Below are 19,408 nucleotides of genomic sequence, written 5' to 3'. Positions count from 1 at the left end.
GCTCTGGGTCCCCAGCACTATCAGTGAGCCCATACACCTGGCTCTGGGTCCCCAGCACTATCAGTGAGCCCATACACCTGGCTCTGGGTCCCCAGCACTATCAGTGAGCCCATACACCTGGCTCTGGGTCCCCAGCACTATCAGTGAGCCCATACACCTGGCTCTGGGTCCCCAGCACTATCAGTGAGCCCATACACCTGGCTCTGGGTCCCCAGCACTATCAGTGAGCCCATACACCTGGCTCTGGGTCCCCAGCACTATCAGTGAGCCCATACACCTGGCTCTGGGTCCCCAGCACTATCAGTGAGCCCATACACCTGGCTCTGGGTCCCCAGCACTATCAGTGAGCCCATACACTTGGCTCTGGGTCCCCAGCACTATCAGTGAGCCCATACACCTGGCTCTGGGTCCCCAGCACTATCAGTGAGCCCATACACCTGCCTCTGGGTCCCCAGCACTATCAGTGAGCCCATACACCTGGCTCTGGGTCCCCAGCACTATCAGTGAGCCCATACATCTGGCTCTGGGTCCCCAGCACTATCAGTGAGCCCACACACCTGGCTCTCGGACCCGGTAACATCACATCCCTTGCACCTGACCCGCGCTGACTAGATGACGCTGTGCCCCGCCGTCTCCAGCCTCTCACATCCAGAAATAAACCTTGCCCGGCGAGTTGTCTTTATAGCGATCTCACAGCAGACACGCCCACCTCTCGGTGATTTCCAGCATGTGGCTCCAGGCTCCGCCTATGGGCGGGGTGGAAGGCGGGGCTATTGGCCCCATTTGGTTCTCCCCAGCGCTGGAGCTCTTGTGCGCTGCAGTTTGGCGGCGGCCGGAGCTGACGCCGGGATTGTGTGACCGGCTCCTCCCGGGAACCTGCGCTGCTCTCCTGTCATGGCTTTCGCTAACTTCCGACGTATCTTGCGCTTCACCAGCGATAAGCGGAGGCTGCGGGAGTACGAGCACGTCCGGAGAGACCTGGACCCTAACACGGTGTGGGACATAGTCGGCGAGCTGGGGGATGGAGCCTTCGGGAAAGTGTACAAGGTGAGCGGGGCTGGTGCCCGATGTGCACAGGTGGTGCGGGGTACGAGGGCGGCACTGTCCGGTAATCCGGCAGCTAAATGTTCTGGAATATCAGACAGTAGATACTTTGTCTATTCACTTCTCTGTTGCTTTTGTGGAAGTGCACGTTATATACAGTTCTGGATTATTGGATGCTGGAAAAAAGGAATTTTACTATGGTTTAAAGGGAATTTATGACACTTGGGGCATGTGCACCTATGTCGCTACCTATACTGCACCCTGTGATGGCTGTGCTATAATGTCCCAGATGGGAACACTCCTCTATCTCCTATAAGGCCAGATGTGGCTGGGTGCGGAGGACCCCCTTCACGTAAGCTGGGCAGGCGGTGGTCTCACAGTTATGGCCGCTGTCACTTCCACATTCCCAAGGTTTGGCTCATTCTGGTCACTCACATGGCTGATCGCGCCGGCATGTGGTGGGTCACATTTCATGTAATGGGTAATATACTGTGGCTGGTGCACTACAAGTCTCAGGTATCACTGCACTACTTCTAACTGCATGGTATATAACATTCCAGGATATTATCTGGCTCATGCCTATGTATTAGATCCAGGGGTGAGGACAGAGGACACTCAGTCTGGGCACTGATGCCACCATTGGTGCCGTGTGATTGAGACATGCTAATGTCACCTTCTTTTGGGGGGCAGTTAGGGGTCCAAAGAGCTCCCCGATGTAAGGTCGCAAGGAAAAATACTGTGTTTAGTTAAAGTTGGGCTGGAGAGCACTAATCTAGGGGGAGGCAGGTGATTGTTCCCCCTCCCCCCCAGCTATGTGATGGTGCGGATTCAATTACAAATATGAAATATTCTTTAATAATTTCTTCAGTGATTGGAGCCTCTGTGCGCAGATTGGATGACTTACTGATGTTATACACACTATTTACTATGTGTCATTGTATGACTGTAAGCCTTGGAATTCTGACTATTAAGTCATGGTCTATTAGGATATGCCATCACTGTGAAAGGTGGAGGTCAAACCTTTGAGGACCCCCCCCCCCCCCAATACTACAAGTTTTTTTTTTTTTTCTTCACACTAAAGCTTCCACCACCTGGATGTGTAACCTGTTGAAGGGAATGGGACCGTCTGCAGTTCCCTGCACAGCCACTGGTGAGAGCTCTGTGGTGCAGGGAAACCTAGTATGGCCAATGATGCTCCATGTAATAATACACAAGTGCTGTCCCACCTTAAGGCCACGGCCCCACTATTGGTATTTGGTCAGTATTCGGTCAGTGTTTTTTCTCAATAGTGGGAGTCAAAACCAGGTGAGGAACAATCAGAGAAAAGGTATAAAAGAAACAAGTCACCAATTCTGCATTTATCACCCACTCCTGGTGTGACTCCCACTCCTGAGAAAAAATACTGACCGAATACTGATAGTGGGGTAGTAGCCTTAGGCTAAGGGCTTCTCAGCCTCACTGGTTGCATGACATGAAGATCATGGTGTTGCACTGCTATCCAAGCTGTACCGCTATGCAACTGTTTTAAACTTTTCGACATGGTTTCCCCCATTGTTCAGTGCAAGTTGCATGCAATATTCAACTTATCTGTGATTTGACTATAAAATTGACATGTTTCAGTCAACTTGAACACTTTTTTTTTTTTTTTTTTGTCCCTCGACTTGTCTAACGCTCGATATTTTGCAACCAGCCTTGAGGCCCCTGTACACATTAGACAAATATCAATTGAATCTGTCGATAGACTGTGCCGGCCGATGGTCTGTTGTGTATGGTAGTTCCAGCCGACTGATGGGCGGGGGAGATGTCGATCGTGCATGTCTGATTTAGCACTGCTGATCAGTGTTCTCCCTGAGATGTTCCAAGTGAACACGGGAGGCTGAGATGGCTGTCGGCCAAACTTTTGGCTGAAGCATCGTTTCACCGACCGCCATCTAATGTGAATGGCCAGCCTTAGGCCAGTACTACATGTGCAAGTACAGACCCGGTTGCCGAATTGACCATGGGCACCTGCCTCAAAATCAACCGCTTCATAGGTATATATAAAGCATGAATGTTAGAAGTGTTAACCTAGTCTTATGCCCAATTCAGACGTCCATGAAACGCGTATAGACTAGACGAGGTTCTCCTGACCTGAACTCATCAGCCTCGTAGCCATATATGAGGGTGTTGATATTTCATGTCAGTAGAGCTGCAACCAGTCTGGACATCGTGATCCATGAATGTTGGATGTGTGAATCCGGCCTTATTCATAGAATCTGACCTCTGGGGTCCTCACGGATCTTGGCTATAGACCATCACTCAGAGTGGAAAACCCCCCTTAACGTTACTTATGAAGCGCAGGATTTTTCTTGTTACAGTATAGTATTGAGTTATGCCAAGTTGTACCCTCTGTGCCGAAAAGTCTGTAAACCTGAGCACCGTTGCTTCCAATGTGATAACACCAGAAAACTGTCTAAGGGTCCGTGCCCACAATGTGTTTTTCAAGCGTTTATGCTGCGGAATTTTTGCTGCGTAAACGCTTGTAAAACGCTTGGTAATCCGCCCCCCATGGTCCCCAATGAAATTCCGCAATTTCAATGCCCATGCTACGGAATTTTCCGCAGCGTTTTTGATGTTCGGAAAATTCCGCAGCATGTCCATTATTTGTGCATTTACACATGCGGAATTGCCTTGTCAATGCATTCGAAAATGCACGGCAATTCCACATGTGCAAAAGGCTTCAGAAACGCGCGAAAAACACGTGTCAAATTCTGCATGCGTTTTTCCGGGCAAGGACATGCAGAAATGAAGTGGAAATTTTCTGCTTCATTTCTGCATCGTGGGCACATAGATTAACGTAGGCTATTTAACCAATGTGTAATAAAGTTTGAGCGTAATTCTTGCTCTGGTAAGTGATTCTAGTACATCCCTTTCATTCTTTGTTGCTGACGGGGCCCTAATCTAGAATGATTTCTAAGCCACACTGTCAGATATCAGTGGGGTTTCCGAAGTCAATTGTCTGCCTGAATAGCAGCGTGTAGCCTTCTTCCACCTCCTCTCATATATTGTTTGGTTAGCTCGCCTAGAAAAATAAGATTTACGTCATGTTGTGTTTGGGATCTCTGGAATACTAGTTGATTAAATGTACCTCTTGCTATTCTATGAGAAATACCAGCTATCTTACATGATATGAATAATGCATCCTGGAGTAATTATAAGCGGTTACTCTTCTCATCCCCTAATCCATACCTCAACGGTACCTGGGAAACCCAATCTTTTGGATGGCAATCTAAGGGCACCATACACAGTAGACTAACATTGGCCGATATTGACCTTCTATTGTGTCTTGGGACCTCATGACTTTCCCAGGACAACTGATATTGGGGGACAGGATGATCCGGCATCTCTTTTGGACTTCAGATCCATGAGATAAGGAGCCTCCAGAGATTTTTGGCAGTCGCTCTCATAGAGAACACAGGAGTGCTTGTCTAAGTGAGTGCTCCCCTCCTGTGTGTAGGAGAGTTAGGGGAGTTAGCTGTTGGCTTATGATGGTTTTGCCGATCATTCAATCTCTTTCAAGTATAGTGTAAGCTCTTATGGTCAGCAGGGTCCTCTCTTTCTTTCCTGTATAGTGTAAGCTCTTATGGTCAGCAGGGTCCTCTCTCTCTCCTATATTGTGAAGCTCTTATGGTCATTAGGGTCTTTTCTCTTCTGTATAGTGTAAGCTCTTATGGTCAGTAGGGTCCTTTCTCTCTCGCGCTCTCGGTCTGCCGAATCCTCTCTCTTCTTCTGTGGAGTGTAAGCTCTTATGGTCAGCAGGACCAATTCGAATTTCATAAGATCCCCTCATCTCTAGCCCGCAGTCCTGCTTTCTTTGCTCTCCTAATATGTTCTTTCACAGGCTGGGCTTAATAGGCAAGTTTAACAATTTCAAAAATCTCAAAAACCCATACAAAATGTTCAGAAAATCCCGTTCTCCCATTTTGTTACCAAAAATAAACATGGTTGTAACAGTCCACACTAATTAAATATCAACTTTTTATATGGCACACTATAAAAACGCCGTTAAATAATAAAACAGAATTGCTCCTATTTTTTTATCTCTGCAAAAAATGAATGTACCCTTAAATGGTACTACTAAAATCATAGGCTTAGGCCTCATAAAAATGGCCTCACCCAGCTCCATCTCTGGCTATCAGTCATGTGTGAAGCCTGCCAGCTTCTCTCCACATGAAACATTGGTACTCGGTGCATTACCAGATGGTTATATAATACTTGCCACCTACCGTGCACCCGTCTGTGAAAGGTGGCTACCTGCATGTAAACTATCATCATGTAGAGGGCATTTTCCATAAGATAAGGCTAGTGGCTGAGATCAGGATGCTCTTGAGAAAAAGAAATGTCATTATCAAATATAAATATGGTTCTATTATTGGAAACTGAACCCCTCCACACGCATTGTAATTCCACCTATACGTTCCGTCATTGGAGCCTAACATGAAATTAAAGCCATGACTACTTTTTTTTTTTTTTTTTTTCACAACAGATACCCGTGGTACCCCATGGAACCCTATTGTTACATTTAGTTTCTACCAGGATGTCCAATGTTGTGATGAACATGCTGGCTCTGTGTGACAGAATCTGCAATAAAGGTCTCCAATACATGTGAACACAACCAGAATTGGGTCAAACCCTAGGCAGTGCTTACACGTTGCGTTCCCAATGTGTTTTTATATTTTTTGTTTTTTTCAGTAATTTTTCTATAACCATATGGAAATATATTTACTAGACTTTGAGATAATCACTGTAAAATCGGCATTGGGAAGTGCATCGTGTGAACGGGTCCTTCATATTTTTACTAGCATTCCTGCAGTGCTGGGCAGGATGTTCTCCTCTCCTATACAGCCCATGTGATAATGGCAACTGCTTCACCTTTTCCTTGCAATATTGGCTTATTTTCCTTTAAATATATTTCTTGAAAGTGCTATCTGCTCCCAGGGTATTAATTAGAAGCTGTGTATAGATGAGCTGCTCAGTCTTCAGTAGACTTGGATTCCCAGGAGGAGGTCATAGTGTACAGTGTATGTGTATGTATATATATATTACACTGCTCAAAAAAATAAAGGGAACACTCGAATAACACATCCTAGATCTGAATGAATGAAATATTCTCATTGAATACTGAGGATCTTACCTCGGTACCTAATGGCAGTCAGGCTACCTCTGGCAAGCACATGGAGGGCTGTGCGGCCCACCAAAGATATGCCACCCCACACCATTACTGACCCACTGCCAAACCGGTCATGCTGAAGGATGTTGCAGGCAGCAGATTGCTCTCCACGGCGTCTCCAGACTCTGTCACGTCTGTCACATGTGCTCAGTGTGAACCTGCTTTCATCTGTGGAGAGCACAGGGCGCCAGTGGCGACTTTGCCAATCCTGGTGTTCTGTGGCAAATGCCAAGCATCCTGCACAGTGTTGGGCTGTGAGCACAACCCCCATCTGTGGACATCAGGCCCTCATACCTCCCTCATGGAGTCGGTTTCTAACCGTTTGTGCAGACACATGCACATTTGTGGCCTGCTGGAGGTCATTTTGCAGGGCTCTGGCAGTGCTCCTCCTGTTCCTCCTTGCACAAAGGCCGAGGTAACGGTCCTGCTGCTGGGTTGTTGCCCTCCTACGGCTCCCTCCACGTCTCCTGGTGTACTGGCCTGTCTCCTGGTAGCGCCTCCAGCCTCTGGACACTACGCTGACAGACACGGCAAACCTTCTTGCCACAGCTCGCATTGATGTGCCATCCTGGATGAGTTGCACTACCTGAGCAACTTCTGTGGGTTGTCCGTCTCATGCTACCACGAGTGTGAAAGCACAACCAACATTGAAAAGTGACCAAAACATCAGCCAGAATGCATTGGTACTGAGATGTGGTCTGTGGTCCCCACCTGCAGAACCACTCCTTTATTGAGCGTGTCTTGATAATTGCCAATAATTTCCATCTATTGTCTATTCCATTTGCACAACAGCATGTGAAATTGATTGTCAATCAGTGTTGCATCCTAAGTGGACAGTTTGATTTCACAGAAGTTTTATTGACTTGGAGTTATATTCTGTTGTTTAAGTGTTCCCTTTATTTTTTGAGCAGTGTATATTAACTGAATTTGACACAGGTGATGTAAAATGATTAATATTGATGTGACACTGCATACATTAACAATCTTAAGCTAATCATGTAATGAACTGCCCTATAATGGAACTTAGCACTATGATGCACTTGTGCAGAATCACACACATTAAATGAGGAAGGTAAGTTTTGCTGGAAGATGAGCTTCCGCTGAGAGCTGGCTCTTTGCGTCTGTCAGCAGAATACGGATGGGTGTTTCCAGCAGTCTGTATTCTGTCTACAGTACAGCATGTGAGGACACCGGCCATGTTACCAAGGATTGCTTTCTCACTTTGGTTTGTCCCTGCTAGAAATAATTGTGATGATGAATAATTATTATTGACCTCCTGTTTCTCCCAGTATAGAATGGTGAACTCTCCCATAAAGTGTGTGCACCCATGTTAGTTGCGTGTGGTGTAATACAGCAGGGGTACAATGATACATGACCTTTGTCCGCATGGGCTTATCTTGTAAGTTTTCTGTATAGAATTGTAATGACAATATATTTCACGGCTGATGTGTTTTACTCAGCATTTTCTTTGCTTGGTTGTTGCAGCTGAAAGGTCTTGCACCAAGTTGACTCAGAGCTACATCCTGTGCACACCCAAATGTCACTTCTTATCACGTGGCCGAGACCTTACTGTTTGTGATGATAAAGTGAAGCCACAACTGAAAGCCATCAACCCCCCCACCACCACTACCCAAGTTATCACTCCCTCCCCCCAATATTGTATTGGTAATCTTCCATTTATTTTGCTATTATGGGCTTTTAACAACACTGAACCCTCTGAGCAAAAAAATAGTGTTTGTGTGCACAGCTCTGTTTGCTCATTTAACTGTTTGTTTCCTTTCGGGTTAATGTATAAGCAAATGAAATGTAGCTGTTCATTCTTGGCATGTGAAAGGAGTGTTGTCCTCGTCTCTCGGTCATAGCCCTGCTCTTGGCGTGCTTCCATATAGACCGGTCACTTACCACTGTTATCTGCTAATAACTTTATATGTACAGACTTGATTAATGTCAGGAAGAATCTTCTGCTCTTTCTGGTATCTGATCTTATTACATGTGAATAATAGGAGTCCAAGGAGGCCTTTGACTTTTACCGCCAACCCTAGGAGACCGAATTAGGTTTCTGGAGTTTATATTACTCAGAAGAGGTTTAATATCCGACATTGTCTTTTATATATATTTTGTACTGATGATACTAACACAATTATCCTTTTTTTTTTTTTTGACTCTGTTCACATCACTAATTACAAAAATGCCCTAAAAAAAGTGTAAAGGGGACCCAAAAGGGTAACACTTCAAAATGATTATAACTACACCCAGCCCGAGAGAAGGTTAATGAAATGAGAACAACAAGAAAATAAAATGTATATCGTTTATTGAATTATAAATAACCATAAATGGGGTTAAAATTCAGACAAGGTATCTAAAAGACTGGAGACGTGGTAATGTGGCAGGTGTGTATGTGTATGTATTTAAACAATTGTGACCATCTACAATATGCCATCAGTCTGTCATGATGACCACTGTAAAAATGCATGACCCATTCTAGAAGTAGTATCACACTAAGAATAGTTGCTAACATAGTAATAAAACTATAAATAGAGTATTACCTGGTTGTATATTGAATAGTAGCTACTGGTTGAATGGAACCGCGTCTATCCACCTGCGATGCGTTTCGACCCAGCTTCTTGGGGAGGGCAAAAAAGCAGGGCAAAACGCGCGTCGGGTAGCTCTGTGGTATTTCCGTTATGGTCACAATTGTTTACATATGTATCTGGCACCTTACCGCGTCCCAAGTCTTTTAGGCACCTTTTCAGAATTTGAACCCTATTTTATTGTTAAAATATATTTATTATTCAGTAAAAACATATATATTTTCTTGTTTTCACTTTAGTCCATGGAGTCACCTTCTCTAGGGGTAGGGTTAGTTCTGTTCGCATCACGGCTGAGTCGTTGGTCAGGGGTATTGCCTGGCAGATAATTCTGATAGAAGGCTCCAAAGTATGCCTCTGTAAATTGGTATAATGGTACAACTGACATATACCAGTCACTTGGCAGCCAAATTAACTTAATGTGATGAGGTCAAGGCTGTAAATTTCTATTTTCTTTAAAGGGTTAGTCCAACATGCAATGACTTTCTGTTCTTTAGTCCTCTGATTGCCTGTGATTGGAATGGTGTGACATTGGTGGTGTCTGATTGGCTGGTGATTGGAATGGTGTGACATTGGTGGTGTCTGATTGGCTGGTGACCAAAGCAGCACATCATAAGCCTAGCGGTCAGGTGACTGATAAATGAGTCCTCATCCCTTCTGGCTTGGCGCAGACCACCAGAGAGCTCTACACTGGATCCAAAGTAGGTGAATTTGTTTTGAAAAGACATTATTTTAAAAATAACCCTGGTGTTTCTAAATGCCTTTACATGTCTGATGAGCCCTAAATTCTCCTTGTTCAGTCCCCCCCCCCCCCCCCCCCCCCCTCTGCTGGTTGAAGAATGATGGGAATACATTAGTACTGTGTGTTTATTTCCATGTATTTCTGATTTAACCTGTTGGCAGTAATTGCTTCAATCCCGCAGTGATCTCCTGAGAAGCGATCCTGCCTGCTGGGATCTCCCTGTGCGGATTGCTGTTTAGCTGCAGTAATGTTTCTAAGTGTAATGCAATGAAGCACAATTATAACAAATATGCTTGTCTACAGCTGTTAGCACAGATGGAGGTGGGGAAGGTTATAAAGTAATGGACAACCCCTTTAAATGGTATTTGCAATGAATGAAATCCCCAGTAAGTATCTTTGGCATTTCTGCAACAGATAAGGCATGCTATGGATTAGTAAGCCTCGGGAGAAAAGCTAAATAAAATAGCATACGTAGGCCAGAAGAGAAATGGGACAGTCAAGAAGTATTATGGGGAGAGAAAACATTCATGGTAATCAGGACCTGTTCTCCAGAACTCTTATGTGCACTGGTTGAGTATCTGTAGCTGATTTTTCTGCAGCAAAAAAACAAAGTGTTTGCAATAAAAACGCAGAATAAAATCCAAGTATTTTTTTTTATGCATTTTTACCTGTTTTTCCCCCATTCATTCATGGTATTGCTAGCTGTTAGGACATATGGTTTAAAAGTGAGGTGCATTGACATGCCAGTTGAGAAAGTGAATGGTTATCACAGACCCTGCGGAGTATTTTACGCTTATATGATCAGTGTTAACCCCTGCGTGTTAAATAACGAACCATAGCTGTCACACGTACCATAATATCATCATCTAGCAGTGACACTGATGCAGGATATTCTGGTAAGGGTACTTCCTCCTAGATGACTGACATTGTGCTGGTGCCCACTCTCCCTTCAGTGGTGGGCTTTCGCTTTCTGTGTTCTCCCATACATTGTGGCTTACTGTTTCCTCTTACCCTGAACTTCTGCTGTGTAAACACCTATCGTTGTAAAAAAAAGGAAGACGACGTTCTACACTTTAGAGTCACTATAAAATGATTTTACTTCACTAACCTGCCTCCTATTTTGCCAAGCCCCGCACTACTAGATGCATTATTTAAAATAGGAGGCAGGTCAGTGAACTGTCATAAGAGCATACAGATGCATATGTAAGCAGAGCACTATCTGGTGCTCTGCTTACATATGCATCTGTATGCTCTTATGACAGTTCACTGACCTGCCTCCCATTTTAAATAATGCATCTAGTAGTGCGGGGCTTGGCAAAATAGGAGGCAGGTTAGTGAAGGCACAGTGCGCTGTCATAAGAGCATACAGATGAGTATATGAGCAAAGCACCAGATAGAGCGCCCCCCACAGGCCGCCCCGGAGCACGAACATATCATTATCTCCAAACTGAAAGTAAAGATTACTCAAGAACCATAGGACGGATTTCATCAACCAAGGTATCATTTTAATCTGTGTAATGTCGCCCACCTGACAGTATATGTAGTTTACTGAGCACAATCCTGCCGACAGGTGTGGTTTTCCTCAGAGGAAATCGGAGTGCTGAGAAATTGGTAAATGATCAGGAAGCGAACGGCATTCGTCGTATGAAACTCAATAGGGCTTTTGTTTGTGGCCGCTATATCGAACTGCAAAATGGCAGACACAAATTAGTAAGCGCCATAAATCTGAATGACTTTAAGGAACGTGTCTTCAGAAAATGACGTACTGTTTGTTTTGGGTTTTCATGTTAAATATCTTGTCTCAAATTCTTAAATATATACAAATATAATTTTAAAAAATGCAACTAAAGTCTTGCAGTTATTACACTGGCCTAATGTTAGACTTCTACTTCCTGTTAGGCACATGAACATTAGTGCAATAGATTGACTCTGATCGTACTGAATTGTATTTAATGAGCATTGTTGTGAAGAGAGGGGGAGGAGGTGAGCTGTGACACCACCTATTGTGAATGGTGTATTCCTGTGTTATAAGCTTTGTATTGAGGTATTTGTTATTGCAGTCTTGTCTGTGATAACTACTGATAACAACTGAAAAGGTCTAGTGGCCAGTTTGAAAATAGTAAGATCTTTGTTTAATGTGTTTTAGTGTGGTATAGAGAACTGGAAAAAAAAAATAGAAATGGTTACATACCTCCCAACTTTTGAAGAACAGAAAGAGGGACAAATGCCGAATTTTGGCCACACACATTTAACATTTCTTTCTCCCCTGGCAGGAGGCTTTGTCAGAGGGACGGTGGTAGTGAGGGATATTCATAGGACACACGAGAATGCAGGGCGTAGACCCAAAGCCGGGGCTGTCCTCTGTATCTGGGACAGTTGGGACTAGAGATGAGCGGCTTGATTCATGGGACTCGGGTCCAGTGTCCAGATCAGTGCTACCTGGCGGCTGGACTGGAGGCTACGAATCTCTAACCATCCGGCGTCCCCACCGCAGCTTTTGATCAGCCAGGGCTGGTGTGACGTCATCTGTGCGTCCTGCTCATCTCTAGTTGGGACCTGTAGATTTATTTTCTGTTCATTCAGTCGTAGCAGCCAGAACTTTATGTAGCTTCACTATACAAGATCTGGCTTTTGTCTGTAAGGTTGTGTTCACACAGTGTAAATACTTTGTTTGTTTCCTGCCGGTGTCTACACCAAACTACACAAAAACAATCTTCTGTGATTATTGTACTTCTGCTGCATTTTTCTTTTACGCCTTTTCCCCCTTATTTGATGCAAATTTTGATGCAGATGTGAAGCCGCGTTTTTAATGTGTTTCTTAGAGTACAGAAAAGCTTTGAATTTGACTCTGCACTTAAGAGTAATCCCATCTCCAATATCCTATCCCAATATGTAGTAGGTGTAATAATATTAGTAAATACCTCCAATTAGAAATGTAGTATAGTTCTTCTGATTCACGATGTCATTTACTCCATGTAGGGCATTGCAGGACCTTAGATATCCATGGTTACATCCACTGATATAGTGACAGCTAGTTGCAAGTGGTCATAACCATGGATACCTAAGGTCCTGCAGTGCCTGCACATGAGGAAAGAGACACAGTGAATATCAAAAAAATATACCAGATTTCTAATTGGAGGTACTTGCTAATATTATTATTATTATTACACCTACTACATATTGGGATAGGATCTTGGAGATGGGAATACCCCTTTAAACATGTATCTGCAGTTTTTACATGCATGTTTATAGGCTCCACATAGAAACCTCTAGAGAAAAACCGCACAGATCAGCCGCGTCTTTAGACCACAGGGGGCGCAGTTTTCATGAAATCACATCCACTTTGCTTGCACAGTTGAACACAGCAGAATTTCTGTGAAAAAAAAGCAGCAGAAAATACACAGCATTTATGCTACATGTGAACACGGCCTAAGGTTAAGTGCCCACGATGCAGAAATGCTGCAGATTTTTTCTGCATCTCCCTGGCAGGAAAAAAAGCATGCGGATTTTACATGCGTTTTTCCTGCCAGGTAGAAGCGTTTCTCAAGAGTTTTTGCATGTATTTCTGCATGCGGGTAATCAAGCGATTTTAGCATCACTTGGAAAAGTGCTTGACAACTTGGTCACACAATATAAATCCATGCAACCGGCATGGATTTATATAGTGTGACCAAGTTAAAAGTTAAAAAAAGAATAAAAATGCTAAATAAAATAAAAAAAACATTATACTCACCTTCTGATGGCCCCCGGTCTTCTCTCCGGTGCTTTCGGTCTCTTGTACTGCTCGCGGTGGTGTAAAAGAACCTTCCATGACGTTATTTAGTCATGTGACAGGTCACTCGACCGCCGACGTCAGCGGTCACGTGACCTGTCACATGACTAAATGACGTCATGGAAGGTTCTTTTACACCACCACGAGCCGTCGGGGAGCCAGGACGCACCGTACAGGAGACCGGGGGCCATCAGACGGTGAGTATAATGTATATTTTTTATTTTAAATTCTTTTTTTTACAGGTTCTATGGTACCCGTGTCTGGAGGAGAGTCTCCTCTTCTCCAGACCCGGGTACCATCCGCACATTGAATCACTTAATATCCGCATGTGCACATGTAGTCATGCGGATATTAAGCGATTCAATGCAAGTCAATTATGCTGCGCGTCCGCAAAAATAATGGACATGCTACCTATTTTTCCACAATGATAATCCGCATTGGAAATTTCCGCAGCATGTGCACAGCACATGTGGATTATCATTGGGGACCATGGGGCACGTATTACCAAGCGTTTAAGCGTTTTTGCTGCGGAAATTCCACAGCAAAAACGCTTGAAAAACGCATAGTGGACACGCAGCCTAAATGTCCTAAAAAAGTGGATGTGATTCCATGAAATCTCCGCCCTCAGTGCATCTAAAGACGCTGCTGAATTCTGCAGTTTTGGTGCTTTTTAAACGCAGAATCAAAGCTTTTCTGTAGTATTAAACGCGGATTCACATATGCATCAAATATGTAGGAAAACGCATAAAACCAACACAGCAAACATGCAATAATCAGAGAAGATTGTTATTGTGTTGTGGTGCGCGCACAGGCTGAAAAAACGCAGCATTTACGCTACATGTGAACACTGCCTCAGCGTTTTTTTTTTTTTTTAGAGAAAAAAATATTATTGTTACCATTTACCAATCACTGTAAATGATCTGATCACTACGTTGTGCCGGTAGTTATAATTATAAATATAAATTATATGTATGTTAGTGGTGGTTGCTGATTTGTGATTATTGGCTTTTAAAAATGAAATTGTTGTAATTGTTTTTCATTATTTTTTAGTAATTTTATGGCAAGAAAAAATCTTTTATTTTCTTTCTAGAATATGGGGACGAATAAATACACTGCTATATACAGATGTATAAGTGCTTCTCACAAAATTAGAATATCATCAAAAAGTTAATTTATTTCAGTTCTTCAATACAAAAAGTGAAACTCATATATTATATAGAGTCATTACAAACAGAGTGATCTATTTCAAGTGTTTATTTCTGTTAATGTTGATGATTATGGCTTACAGCCAATGAAAAACACAAGAGTCATTATCTCAGTAAATTAGAATACTTTAGAACAACAGCTTGAAAAATGTTTTCAGTGCTCATTTTACTGATTGACTAATCCTTTGAATGTTTCTCATTCTTACATGGATTTTCAATGTAAGTACACCAGCCTCATCTTGCCCATGGGATTTATTGGATAATGTGTGCAATTTTGTATTATGAAATTTGGTGACAGGTACATCATTCATGTGTAAATTATTATTCAATGTTAAAGGTTCTACGGGAGAGAAAAGCAGATATCATTTACTAATATTATTATTGCACCTACTATATATTGGAATAGGATCTTGGAGATGGGAATACCCCTTTTAAGCCAAAAATCATGGATATCTTATTAATACGTTGTCAGCAAATTGCCAATCAGTGGTGGAGGCGGATTTACAGATTAGCTGGACTTCCAGGCACGTCACACCTAGTCCTGCAATGATAATATGCTGATACAATCAGTGTTTTATTTAAACTACAGCCCGCTGCTTAGCATGTGGCACATTCATGGAATCAGGCTCTCTGCCCCTACGTTGTGCTTCTTTCAGTTTACAAAACAAAAACCTGCTGTCAAATTATCTTTACAGGAACAATTTACCAGGTTTGGGATTTGCAAAAATACAAATTCAGTGGCTGAACTAGACTTCATAGGCTCTTATAGCAAAATGAGATGTGACCCTACACAAGAAACTGAAACAGCAGTCCCAAGTAGCAATATTTAAAGGCATGGATAATCCACATAGTGCTAGAGTAGAAGGTTCTTGCAACTCAGTAGGGTCCCTCAACCTCCGGGCACCATATCACCCTCTACAACCATATTTGAACAAACTGATTAGTCTATTGTATTCTGTAGACCCACACCAGACAAGAAGAGAGGTGGACATTTAAATTCTCACCTCCATCTGAATAGTCAGAGGCTTCATAGTTTTAATGTTAAAAGTAGAAATAAATCCATAGAGTTCAACCTATAGCCTAACATGTTGATCTAGAGCAGGGATGTCAAACGCAAATACACAGAGGGGCAAAATGAAAAACTTTGACAAAGTCACGGGCCAACTTTGATATTTTTAAAAGAAAGTGTGTATAATTGAGAACATTTTTCCTTATCATCCAGTATGGAAACGAACTTAATCAGTAACTCTAAAGAAACAGACCACATGATCGGTGGCATTGGTTATTTCCTCGTGGGTTGGAGTGCACAAAGAATTCATGGCGTGACATAGCAGAAGTTCTAATTGGATAACGCCCCCCCCCCCCCCCAAATAAAAACCTTAATATTTGGTGGGGTCACAGAAGCGCATATCTCAAACTTTGCAGCCCTTACAAAATAATTTTCCTCCTATTGAAACCACTAGATTGCCTTTTCATTGCCTCCATAAAGTATGATGCCAACAAAAGTGCCCCCCAAAAATAGTATAATAACCCCAGAGTGAATTACTTCACATGCACTGTATGAAGACCCTACTCCCCATTCAACTCCCCAGCAAATTATGGTGACCTCAACACAGTATTCTGCTCCAACTGTGATTCCCCCATACAGCCCTCCACGCATTATAGTGGCCTCATATGGTCCTCCATACAGACTAATGGGCCCCACACCGTCTTCCATACAGACTAATGGGCCCCACACGGTCTTCCATTTGGTGTCGCGGACCAAATATAATCACCTTGAGGGCCAGAGTTTGACACGTATGATCTATAGAAGTGCAAAAACCCCATAGGGCTGACACTAATTGCTCCATATTAGGGGAAAAATTCCTTACTGACTCCACATATGGCAATCAGACTAGTTCCCTGTATCCATAACCTGTAATATATTTTTAAGAAAGACATTCAGACCCCCCCCTTGTAATTATTTAGTGAATCAACCATTGAAACATTTCTGCATGAATGATTTTGCCATTGGGAGCTGGGATTGACTATACAGACCTACTATTACCCATGGATGCAAAGTTCAAACCTTCTATTAATTGTCACATGTATGTACTTGCAGGCACACCCCGCGATTGTAAGCGAGCTGATTAATATGTACAGTCATAGTAGTGCGTGAAAATCTGCAAGTGTTTTTAAATGAGTATTTCGTTGGATCATGTCCAGGAAGATTTCTTTTAATCTTTTGTTTTAATTATAAGGTGCTTTCATTCTGTATTTAGCATCTTAACTTAGGTTCTCATACTGTATTTGAAGCTGAGCTGCACATGTTCCCTTCCTGGATGGTTCAGTGGTTGGGTAGACATGGGTGCTTTCCATTAACAGGGTGTTGGGCCTTCATGGTTGATGTTTGAGTAGCATTAATAAATATTTGCTTTCGAAAATAAGCGTGGCTTTATATTTTTAATTATACTTTATATTACCTGGTTTATAATCCTATGTTTCAATGTAAATGTTACCCCAGCTGCGTATCTACTATCCTGGATTCTCTAAGGTTTGCTATAAAATTATTACATTTATTCAGTTACTCCACCAAGAAAAATGGGAAACTACAACATTTAATTTGCTCTGAAATTTGCAACTAAAGTGCTAGGAAAATTGGGCCTGGTCTTTAACAAATGTGCTTGGTCTCTACTTTTTTGCACTATTTTATTGCTTGGGCGGTTCTTTTTTTTTTTTTTTCACGTTTGTTGGTACATGATTTTTTGACACATACTGATATGTAAGTATTTCAGGTTCTCCTCCTCTTGATTGTTGGTGCGGTCTTCCTCAGACAGCTCTCCAATGGAGAGCAGTGCAGTCTGTGAGGAAAAGCTGCACTAACAAGTACAGGAGGAGAATCTGTAATACTTGTATATATTAGTAAGTGCCCTTAAATTATTGTTAAAGGGAACCTGTCGTGTGCCAAAACGCTATTAATCTGCAGATATGGGGTTAATCTGCATTAGGGCCGGTGTCATCACCCGGGCAAGTGCTGGGGCCCTGAGCAGGCGCACCCCGCCGTGCTATGGGACCCGTGAGCGGTGCGGTGTCAGCACCCGCTCTCCCCCCGCTTGCTCAGGGCCCCAGCACAATACTTGCCTCTCCCCGTGCCTCGGCAGCAGGTCCTGTCGCTTCCGCGGCTGCTGCACTGTGACGTCTCAGGTCAAAGGGCGCGGTGACGTCTTTCCACCGCGCTCTCTCCTGAACCGTCACAGCGCAGAGCGGGAAGACGCTGGTGATGCTGGAGTCCGGAGCAGCAGGTGAGAAGTGAGGTGAGTTTTTTATTTTATTGTATAGAGGCATGGGGCATTATATGGGGGGGAATGACATCCTGCATGGGGCATTATAAGGGAGGGGGGATGTGACATCCTGCATGGGGCATTATAAGGAGGAGGGGGGTGTGTGTGACATCCTGCATGGGGCATTATAAGGGGGAGGGGGTGTGTGTGACATCCTGCATGGGGCATTAAAAGGGGAGGATTGTGACATCCCGCATGGGGCATTAAAAGAGGGGGAGGTGACATCCTGCATGGGGCATTATTAGGGGGGGTGACATCCTGCATGGGGCATTATAAGGGAGGTGTGGTGTGACATCCTGCATGGGGCATTATAAGGGGGAGGGGGTGTGTGTGACATCCTGCATGGGGCATTATAAGGGAGGCGTGGTGTGACATCCTGCATGGGGCATTAAAAGGGGAGGATTGTGACATCCTGCATGGGGCATTAAAAGAGGGGGATGTGACATCCTGCATGGGGCATTATATGGAGGAGGGGGGGTGTGTGTGTGACATCCTGCATGGGGCATTATAAGGAGGAGGGGGGGTGTGTGTGACATCCTGCATGGGGCATTATAAGGGGGAGGGGGTGTGTGTGACATCCTGCATGGGGCATTATAAGGGAGGCGTGGTGTGACATCCTGCATGGGGCATTATAAGGGGGAGGGGGTGTGTGTGACATCCTGCATGGGGCATTATAAGGGAGGCGTGGTGTGACATCTTGCATGGGGCATTAAAAGAGGGGGAGGTGACATCCTGCATGGGGCATTATTAGGGGGGGTGACACCCTGCATGGGGCATTATATGGGGGGGGGGGAACAGCCTGCATGGAGCTTTATATGGGGGCCAGTATCTTGTATGGAGCATTTTATGAGGGCCAGTATACTGTGTGGAGCGATTCGCCGGTTTCTGAGCTATTGTAGAATTTACAATAGATATCGCTCATGTAATGTAAGAAGTGAAATCTTCGCCATTGTACATCCTGTGACATCCTGCATGGGGCATTATAAGGGCGGGGGTGTGTGACATCCTGCATGGGGCATTATAAGGGGGGGTGACATCCTGCATGAGGCATTATGTGGGGGGGAACAGCCTGCATGGAGCATTATGTGGGGGCACAGCCTGCATGGCACGTTATATGGGGGCCAATATTCTGTATGGCGCGTTATATGGGGGCCAATATTCTGTATGGAGCGTTATATGGGGGCCAGTATCCTGTATGGAGCGTTATATGGGGGCCAGTATCCTGTATGGAGCGTTATATGGGGGCCAGTATTCTGTGTGGATCGATTCGCCGGTTTCTGAGCTACTGTAGAATTTACAATAGTTATCGCTCATGTAATGTAAATCTTTGGCATTGTACTATATATATATATATTTCTCTGCGGTATCTGTGCATCATGAATCGTGGTATGTGTTAAAGGGGCCCACTGAGACTCTTTCGCCCGGGGCCCACAAAAACCAAGAGCCGGCCCTGATCTGCATGTTAATAGCGGCCACCGCACTGAGAGCCTGGCCGCCAAGAAGAAATTAACCTTATTCCTCCTGTCAG

General features: G+C 43.9%; 1 protein-coding gene across 1 annotated transcript in view; it reads left to right on the top strand.

Annotated features, from left to right (window-relative positions):
• The first annotated feature begins 774 nt into the window (after positions 1–774).
• Positions 775–19,408, top strand: part of STK10 (serine/threonine kinase 10) — a 126,519-nt gene continuing 107,885 nt past the window's right edge. Inside the window, exon 1 of the mRNA XM_073651314.1 lies at positions 775–1,047. Coding sequence (XP_073507415.1) covers positions 895–1,047 — 153 coding nt within the window. The 5' untranslated portion in view covers positions 775–894. The remainder of the gene's footprint in view (positions 1,048–19,408) is intronic.

Source organism: Phyllobates terribilis, unplaced genomic scaffold (assembly GCF_046119375.1).
Source record: "Phyllobates terribilis strain yellow unplaced genomic scaffold, ASM4611937v1 Scaffold_11__3_contigs__length_659146591, whole genome shotgun sequence".
Taxonomy (NCBI): Eukaryota; Metazoa; Chordata; class Amphibia; order Anura; family Dendrobatidae; genus Phyllobates; species Phyllobates terribilis.
The sequence above is the reverse complement of the archived record's forward strand: the minus strand, read 5'-3'. Positions and strand labels throughout refer to the sequence as shown.